This window comes from Palaemon carinicauda, chromosome 6, assembly GCF_036898095.1.
Source record: "Palaemon carinicauda isolate YSFRI2023 chromosome 6, ASM3689809v2, whole genome shotgun sequence".
Classification (NCBI taxonomy): Eukaryota; Metazoa; Arthropoda; class Malacostraca; order Decapoda; family Palaemonidae; genus Palaemon; species Palaemon carinicauda.
Window position 1 is genome coordinate 8,209,472 of NC_090730.1, and position 10,116 is coordinate 8,219,587.

At 41.2% G+C, this 10,116-nt stretch overlaps 1 protein-coding gene across 2 annotated transcripts in view; it reads right to left on the reverse strand.

Annotated features, from left to right (window-relative positions):
* Window positions 1-9,713, reverse strand: part of Stam (signal transducing adaptor molecule) — a 45,587-nt gene extending 35,874 nt beyond the window's left edge. For both annotated transcript variants that reach the window (XM_068374961.1, XM_068374960.1), the window contains exon 1: window positions 9,581-9,713. In XM_068374961.1, the coding sequence (XP_068231062.1) occupies window positions 9,581-9,623 (43 nt within the window). In that variant the 5' untranslated portion in view covers window positions 9,624-9,713. The remainder of the gene's footprint in view (window positions 1-9,580) is intronic.
* Window positions 9,714-10,116: the final 403 nt, after the last annotated feature.

Genomic DNA, 10,116 nt, shown 5'->3' on the forward strand with positions numbered 1-10,116 from the left:
TTCCCTGTTGGAGCCCTTGGGCTTATTGCATCCTGCTTTTCCAACTAGGGTTGTAGCTTAGCCAGTAATAATAATAATAATAATAATAATAATAATAATAATAATAATAATAATAATAATAATAATAATACTGCTCTTAAAATATTTAAATTATTCATTGCTTCTCGTAGTTTATTTATTTCCTCATTTAGTTTCCTCATTGGGCTAATTTCCATGTTGAACCCCTTGGGCTTCAACACATCCTGCTTTTCTAACTAGGGTTGTAGCTTAATAAGTAATAATAATAATCTAATGCTGAAGAGTCAGGTTCCTTACACCTCATGAATCATAAGCATGCTTTAGGAGGAATACAAACCCTTGTCTCAAAGTGGTTGAGCTTGAGCTACCACCCTCTGTGTTGTAAACCTGGCAAAAGTAAAAGGATTAACCTAAGCTGATGTGAAGAAGACCGATTTATTGAGTAATAGGTTTGCCTGAATACATTACATGCCGCTCCATATGACGTGTGGGAAAATGAATACCCTGTGTTTACAAACAAGGTAGCTGAAAGCAATCATGATCTTAACTCCACTTCAGGTATGGTCCAGCTGGCCAGGCTTCTAAAGGCTCACCAAAGCTGTACCCATTGATCGGGGAAGATTGGAAGAAATTTAAAGGCCAGACATTCATGAATTTCATCCCAGACTTACTCCTAACCTTGGCCCTTTACCTGAAGTCACTTGTCCTGTAAGAGTAGCTAAGCCATCTGCTAAGCAGCTACTACAGGTTCCAAAGTGAAATTGTTCATGGCAATGGGCTTTCATTTCCGGACACCTGCCTTGAAAACCTAAGTCACAGAGAAGTTGCAGTTAAAGACCAGTGAGGTACTAATGCCTCTAACATAATGGACTTTAACTTGTACCCCACTCTTGGATGGGGATGAAAGAGATTGAGAGTTAACTTCCCTTAACCAGAAGGAAATAGTGTTTTTCGTGATTTTCTTTTTATTCCTTCTTGTGTTGATGAGATCTGGCAGACCTAATACATTTGATGTAGGCCGTCAACGCCCTTACAGAACAAAGTAACAGCTGGTCAGGATCCTTAGTTACCTCTCTAAGACTTAAAACCTGAAAAGATAAATATCAAAGATCACTAGACCACAGATTCTGGGTTTTGGCCACAAACTGAGAGAAACCTCCCTTTAGCCCCTTGAATTGGTGATGAATGAAAGTCCATGAAGGTCACTGACCTTCTTAGCTGAAGTTAACATGAGCAGGAACATCATTTTCAAGGCAAGATCTCAGTCTGAGGTTTGCCTTAACATTTCATAGGATGGCCCCTTTAAGGAATGCGAGACTTTGACAACACTCCAGGATGGTGGAATCACTTCAACTGAAGGGAAAATCTGTTCAAAGCTCTGTACAAACATAGAGTTCCTACGAAGAAGAGATGTCTATTCCCTGAAGTCTAAAAACCTGGCTCAAGGACAAGCGATAGCCTATTATCACAAAAATAGAGCAGAGTTTCTCCTTACCACAGAAGATGGCCCACTTGGCCTGGTAGACCGCTGTCGAGGATTTACGGAGATATCCAGACATCTGCTGTGCTCTCTCGAGAAAAGCTCTCCGAGAGGAGATGCTGGATAACCTACAATGTGAAGCTGTAGGAACTCCACTGCCCCGTGGTATATCCTGACATGTGGTTAACGTAAAAGGTTAGGAAGGTGAGGATGTTCTCTCGGAATCTGTCAAAAAAGTAGATCTGAGTATCACTCCATGGGTGGCCACTTGGGTTCTATGAGTCAAGTACATGTTCTGAGATGTTCAGACACTGTTCAGAACCCTTCTTTGAAGACAAAACGGCATAAAGTATGTGTGTCGAAGTTGTCCTATGGGTGCTAAAATGTGTCCTTGAACACAGTCTCTGAATCAGGAACTGGTGAGCAGTAGATTGGAACCTTGTTGTTCAAGGTTGTTGTAAAAAGGTCTATTGATGGGGAACCACACAAAGTTAGGTTCTCTGTTGTTATCAGAGGACATAAAGACCATTCTGCCACAATAATCTGTGTCTTCCTGCTCAATTTGTCCACAATCAAGTAATTCTAGCCCGAAATGAACTGGGCTGAGAGGGATATTGAGTCGGCCTCTGCCCACTCGAGAGTCCTCAACGTTTGCTGATATGTAGATGAGAGGGACATTGTTCCTCCCTGCTTGCAGATATAGGCCATTACAAGTGTTGTCACTCATCAACACCACTGAGTGTCATTTGAGAAGAGAAAACTCTTGAAGAGCCAGCCATGATGACTTCAACTCCAATATGTTGATGTGAACTTGTCAGTCTTGCTTCAATCAAGTTCCTGATACTATACCATTTGACAACCTAGGTGAGCTCCCCATTCACCCTTGGACACAATTGTAAACAGAAGAAACTCTTGAGGAGAAACAGAGCTGACTTCCCCTTCGGAGGTTTGACTCCTCCAGCCACCATTCAAGATCCTTCTTGGCACTCACTTTGATGGCCACTAAAGCTGGAGGATCTCCCAGACGTTGAGATTATGATGATTTCAGCTACCACTGAAGTGTGTGCAAGCAAAGTCTGCCTAAAAGAACAAATAGTTCCAGAGACATCAGATAGCTGGGGAGTCTCTGCCAATAATGAGCTGGCAGATTCAACTAATGCAGGAAGACTCTTCCTTGTATGGTATTAAATTCCATCCCTAAGTAAACCAGTTTCTGAGTATGGATGAGAACAGACTTCTCTTGGCTTATCAAGATCCCCAGTTCTTAACAGAAATAGAGATGTCCGTTGACTACTACTCATAGGTATTTCTGGGACAACGGGTGAACAGGTATCTGGAAATATGCATCCTTGAGGTTCACCATTATCATTAAGTCCCCTGGTCTTATCGCCAGGATGACTATAGCTAGTGTTTCCATTCTGAAGTGGTCAGATGTATGAACATGTTCAGAGTAGAAAGATCAATGACCGGTCTCCAGAAGCCATTTTCACAAGAAAGAGTTGATTAAAGAAGCCGGGCAACCTGTCCTCTACCTCCTGCAAGGCATCCTTTTCCAACATCTTTTCTACTTCCTGTTGAAATGCAAGATGTTCTGCCGACCCCCAATGATAGGAAGATGTCGACAAGGGAGGAGGAAAGCTGATGAATGGAAGGAGGTATCCTGAGCATAGGACCTGGACAGTCCGTTAAATTTGAGCTAATCTTGACCATAGTGAGGGCAAGGGGTCCCTAGAAGAGTTGACATCTTTCATGCAGGCAAGGAATTGCAAGATCACCACAGCAACAGGAGCATAGGCTCCTCTCTGCCAATGGAGACACTTGCTGTCTCGCTTGGGGTGGAAGGGTTAAATGGTGACCTCTATCACCAATTGCACGTGATGCGCTCAGGAATCGTTTGGAGTCCCTCTACTTGCCGTCCTTTGATCTCAACGCAAGACTGCGCCACCCGACTGGAGCAAGACCGCTTCTGATGAGGAGAAAGCTCCTTATCCTTGAAGGACGATGAAAGCCAATGGCGATACGAGCGGCTGGAGTTCTTAGCGGAATATGAAGGAACAACGCGTTTAGAGCAGGAAAGAGAGTGCCGACTGGACCGCGATAGAGAGTACTGACTGCAGCGTCTTAAAGAAGATCGCTTGCTGGAGCTTTCAGGTGAAAGACGGATCCCCCAAGAAGGAGGGATCCACACAGTACCAATGAGTAACTCTTCTTCAATTCTCTTGCCAAAACAGAGAAGAGGGAGAGGCTAGAGGGAAAAGCCCTGAGATGCCCTCCTCAGGTTAACAAGATAGGCATGCACCCATGGCCTGAGGATAATGACTCTAACCTCAAGACTTGAGTACCTAGATAGGTAAGCCACTCGAAGATTCCTTCAACCATGGACCCTTCCCCAAAGGAAGGATCTGCACAGATGTCCAGAAATATTCCTCACAGTGCCTTGCATAAAGACCTTTGCTCGGAGGTGGTGCTGGATAACCGCCCTGGGTGAAATAACAGGGAATCTCTGCAGGTGGGGCTGACAAAGGACATTGGGCCACCATGGTAGATCTCTTGGTACCTCGACGAGGAGCATCAGCAGCTCGGTGAAGCATTCGGTTTGTGGCCACTTGGGAGCCACCAGGGTCATTATGACATTAAGGGTCTCCAAACCCTGTTGTTAACCTGGCGAATCCGACAGAACACCAGAAAAGCGTAAGCATTCAAGTTGCTCCAAGGATATTGGAATGTGTCCTTCATCACTGTTGCCTGGTCTAGAACTGGAGAGCAGTACACTGGAAACTTTGTGTTCAGTTATATCCCTAGAAGCATCCAAGTTGCCACTACTACCTGCCCCTGACCGCTAACCGTGTCAGCTGATTCATTCCTGGAAAGTATCTCACTGATAGCTCTACTGCGTTGTAAAACGCCTAAGTGCGGTCCTGCCTCACCAATTTGAAAAGGTCATGAGAGACAATCCCACCTTGCTTGTTGACATAGGCTACTAAAGTTGTATTGCCATTCATCAATGCTACCAAGGTTGATAAGCAGACTTTTCTTCAGATCACAGCCCCCGAGAAATGTTTCCCCTCAGGTGTACACCCCACCCCTCCTTCGACGCATTAGTCAACAGAATCATCTGCAGAGGAAGAGAGTCAAGTAATACTCCCATGGAAGGGTTTTGGTTGGATAGCCACCACTTGAGATCATCTCTTACAGGAGTGGGGAGAAGCAGAGATGGCTGACCAGTGAAGGTTTACAGACCATTGTAGTGATTGCTATTGGAGGCGTTTAAGGGGAACGAGTCTCTCCGACCCAAGGTGTCTTAGAAGGCGTTGCCACTGACGTACCGACATGGTAAACGTTGAATTGCAAGATGAGGTTGCGCAACACCTCTGAGTCTGTTGATATGATCGTCTGTCAGAAAGACACCCTGCTGCAGTAACTATCAACATTTCTAGGTACTAAATCCTTCTCTTGGGCTGGAGACAAGACTTCTTTCAACTGACCACGAGCCCCAAGGTTATGGTAGACTACTGGAAACGTCCATGCCTGGCAATCTGCTGGACTGGGGTTTGACCCACTCAAGCTTGATAGTTTCTTGTAGTGGCTGTAATCTCACCATCCTTGTGAGCTATGGATAGTGGGTATGGGAGATCCTATAGGTGTACTTGCCGAGTCATCAGCAGCCATTGCTCGGCCTTCCCTAGTCCTAGCTCGGGTGGAGAGGGTGCTTGGCTGCTGATCATATGTTTATATGGTCAGTCTTTAGGCCACTGTCCTGCTAGGGCATTATCACTGTCCCTTGCCTCTACCATCCATAAGCAACCTTTAAACCTCTAAAAGGACAGGAGTCTGTTTAAATCTTGGAGCAACTGTCTTCTGGAAGATCACAGAAACAGCAAACTGTCAAGATATTAAAGAAACCACATCCCAATTGAATGGGCCCAAGATGAGACTAACATGAACACTTGAGTGAACACCTGGGGAGCAGTGAATAGCCCAACGCACATGACTTTTAACTGATGCACCCCTCCGTTGAGGACGATGCAGATGTATTTTCTGCTTGGTTGATGGGCGGGTATTTGGAAAGAAGGTGTGAAGTCGCCTCTCTTGATGGCGGCCCAAACTGTGCAGACCATTTCTATCCTGAACGGGATTTGTTGAACAAACTCGTTCAATTCAATCACTGGTCTCCTTCCTGCTGTCGACTTTTCCACCAGGAATAGTCGACTAAAAACCAGGAGACTCGTCTCGAACAACTTCTAGCGCATTCTTGCCCAGCAACGTTGAAACCACCTTCACTAGCGTCAGAGCCTTTGGCAATCCAGGAGAGTATGATTGAAACCCCATCAGAACTCGAGCAAATGGAGGGAGAGAATTAATGAATGGGACATGGGACACATTAACATTTTCAGAGGACCTTTACCACCCATTCTTCTGCTCCGTATCGCTGCCACGTTGCCCAATGGCAATAGGTGAGGGGGAACACCTTTCTCAGCGTCCCCTTCCTCCTTTCTGTCCCCCTCCCCTACTGCCATTCCTGACTTGGCTAGAGCAAGGTTGTAAGAGGGGAGGATATTCCACATCTTTCTTTGAAGAAGGACAGGAGTGGGCCTGAATTTTGGCGAGATCGATTGTTTCTTCTTTGCCAGTCTCAAGGCAGAAGACGAAAAAGCACCGAACGTTAAGTGCTTAGAGGGGCCTTGGCTCCTATAAGTCACCAACTACTGGATGAAGTTGTTACGACTTACATTCCTCCCTAAGGATTCAAATGACAAGGAGATTCCTTTGAATTTCAGCCTCTTCACCAATGACCCTTTTGTCAGCTCCTCTACTGTATCGTGCCATCAACTGGAGTGGGTGGAGCATCTTCCAGGACATAGAATTTCTGTTGCCTAAACAGAGTTGAAGGGAGAACCTTACCAGACTGGCTAGACCACAGACAATTTCTTGGTTCTGCGATCTCGAGATCTACCATACAGTATAGGAACCTTGAAGAGTGCCACATCATAGGTCTATTGACATCAGACCTACCTTTACAGGCACAGAGGATGCCTCACTGAACTCATCGAGCTTTTGAATCAGTGCTGAGACCTTAAAGAAGGTTGACTTCGTCTCAGCGTTGTGCATCTCGGCAGGCAGAGGACCCCGATGTGGAGTGGAAGAGTCTAATGGGTCTTGAGAATTTCCCATAGCCTAACAGCGGAGGGCTCCACACAGAAGGAAATAATCTCTACTGGCTTCACGTAGGACTAAATGGGGCTTAACACTGACCAGGTACGGTATTCCTCAGACCGAGCGGCAGAAGCAGAACTCTTATCCATAACAGAGTCACTCTCTGCAGACGTTGATGATTGATCTTCCTCCTCCGAGGGTAACCTTCAAGGAGTCAAACATTTCCTAGTTTCCTACACCTCGGCAGCATGCTTAAGTTTGAACCTAGTATCCTTTTGTTCAGATCAGGACAGCCAAGTCTGAGACTGTGTATGTTTCATCGACAATCAGAATGAACGAACAAATGCATTTGTTCATCCAAGATATAACTATTGATACTAATAGCTTGTAGTAAACTATGAAAACTGTGTTATTTATTATAAGACATTTTGAATAAGTTTGGACATTTTATTAGGAATGCTTCTTATTTATATGTTCGCATATCCTTGATTGTGGTAATGCTTTTTATTTACATGTTCACATATCCTTGTAAGCAGTAGCTTAAATCAGCTGACAATGTTTACATTTTCTCAGCTGGGCTCACATACGTATATAATTTCTAAACTTACTCAAAACATATGATAAATATTGCAAAAAACCAGCATGTTATAGTCTACCACAGATTAAATACAGTTCACAAAAAGCTATTAGAGTCACTAGTTATCAATTGGATATGTAAATGTCTTCGTTCATCGTGTTAGGTGACCTATTAACAAATCAATGATTTTCCTTTTGGATGTCACATGTAAGAAAAATGTGATATAGAAATGGCTTTATTTTTAATTTCTAAGGATAGAACATTTGTAATAAGATCCTTACATATAGTACTAAGAATACTATTTGTTACTTATATGTGTGTATATCCTAGAAAGCAGTAGCATGAAATCACCCGACGACAAAATCATCTGTTAAAATTTTTCTTAGATAGGCCCGCAAAGAAAAATATAGATTTCATTTATATAGAATTATTCCTGGTATAGACTATTTATTAAGAAGATATGTCAATAATTAATAAGGGGAAAATTGTTTTACGCTGTATCTCAGAATTACGTACTTCTTACTGTGACCTTCGTCAACCGAAAACTACTCTGGTTATCTGGATTAAGTCCATCACATCCAGACCCTGTTACAACAATGTCCATTATTGTGAAGTTCTACCTTATATTATTTCACCACTTCTTATGATCCTTTATCAAGTCACAAAATCAACAGTCCTGACAAATTTCAATGGTGGTAAGATGGACCACAACATGTTTTTTACGGATAAATAAAGCACTTTGGCTTAAGAGATTTCTTCAGTATAATTGTCTCGTATAATGATCCATACACTAATCTCATTTGCAAATGGAGATGATCAGTTCCTCAGTACAAAATATCAATTCACTATCCCTTTCGACATGGTACTGTTTAGTAACCATAGATGATTTTATCGACAGCTTGTAAAACTGTACTGTGACTTTTTCAATCTTAAAATGTAACCTACCCTAAATTACACAAAAGTTAACACACCCTTATAGATTCAAATTACTGATTTATTTTTCTTTTAATAATGAAGGAATAATACTGGCAGGAAAACCTAGTTAATCTTGACAGAGAATAAATCTAATCAGGCTTTGCCGTTCATATATATCAATAACAAATATAATGAGTTTTGCATAAGAAACAAAAATATTCAGACAATATATTTGTCTATGTCAGAAAACAGCACATTAGACTGAATTACATCCACTGCTTTAATTGTGAGGTGAGTCCATGCATACTTTATTCCTTCATTTCTTAATAAAAAGTTCACCAACATTATTCTCTATTTTGGCTACACCCTCAAATAACATTCCTTCCCCTTATTACTATATATTATTACTTGCTAAGCTACAACCTTAGTTGGAAAAGCAGGATGCTATAAGGCAAGGGACCCCAACAGGAAAAATAGCCCAGTGAGGAAGAGAAACAAGGAAAAATAAAATATTCTAAAAACAGTAACAAGATCAAAATAAATATTTCCTATATAAACTACAGAAACTTTAACGAAACAAGAAAAAGAGAATTTAGATAGAATCGTTTGCCCGAGTGTACCCTCAAGGATATTTACGATATAAAATAAAAAGCAACACCAATGATCTATTAGGGTTTCTTCTGCTTTCACTAATTAATTTGCCAATACTACCATCAATTTTACCTTTCAGTTACATGGTTGAAGTACGATGTCAAGATTATTCTGTCAAAACACTCATATTCGAAAGCAACAGCTAACTTGGTTAAGGTAATGTGTTATTTTGGAAATGGGCCCTTTAATTCTTGATAACTTTTAGTCATCCCTTGGTTTGTCTTTCGGAGGAGAATTATATTCAACAATGGTCCAATCTCAGCCTTATCAGACATAGCCATTCGAAATTCGTTAAATAACTAACCTAACCTAGGGTTCACTTTCCCAAAAGACAGGCTAAAGCTAGCGTAGATTATTTTAGCTTGAATAGAGGCTTCCATAACGCATATTTATATCAATTCATAATAACTTAGCACTATCATAGCTAAGAGCTCTAGATGTCGACCTTGACCTAAATATGGCCAGTTTAAGACGAGTGATTAACCCTGAAGCGAAATCAATTGTTAACAAAAGAAACACTTGGAAGTTTTTCCTAGTTGGAGTAGCCATCTTTAAAAGTTAAGTAACAAAAGTTAAAACATTTAATAGGGAAAAGATCACATAAATTTAGGAAAATCCTAGAGCACTGATATCGCATATCCGCCAATGACTCATAATCAGAATAGATTTTGACGTTAGGCTACTTCGTGAAAGGCGGAAACTGTCTTTTCCGCGTCATTTCAATATCAGGCATTTATTATTATTGATTATTGTTTATTATTTATGCAGTTACGAAGATGACTTACCGACATATTGGTCGAAGGGCGAAGAGGTGCCAAATATCCCCATATTTCGGGAGTAATGACGAAATTCTAGTTGACTGCGAAGGTTTTGTTATGATCAAGTGACTGGGATAAGTATAACTTGTTCGAACGCTTCTAGCTCTCCAGAAGACTTTGGTCATTGAGTTATTATTATGAGTTATAATTATGATAAATAGAATATTTTATTTATAAAAATTCATCATAATATATTCTAGATATATTTTATATTATAATTTACTATTTAAGTCTTCTATAATTCATTTTAAGGATATGAAGTCAGTATTATTGAAAACGAACATTTTGCCTACAGCAAAACAAAGGAAATCCACAAATTACTTGTCACCATCTATAGGTTTCTAAAGGTCTGATCAAATAAATATATTCAAAGTAACTTATAAAAATCTTCAATATTGAAACATTTGGTGGGGCTGACTCATTAACACACATCTAGGGAGCTTTGTGAACATGTTAAGAATAATAAACCTGCATTTCATTATCATTCCATGGAATTAAAAGCT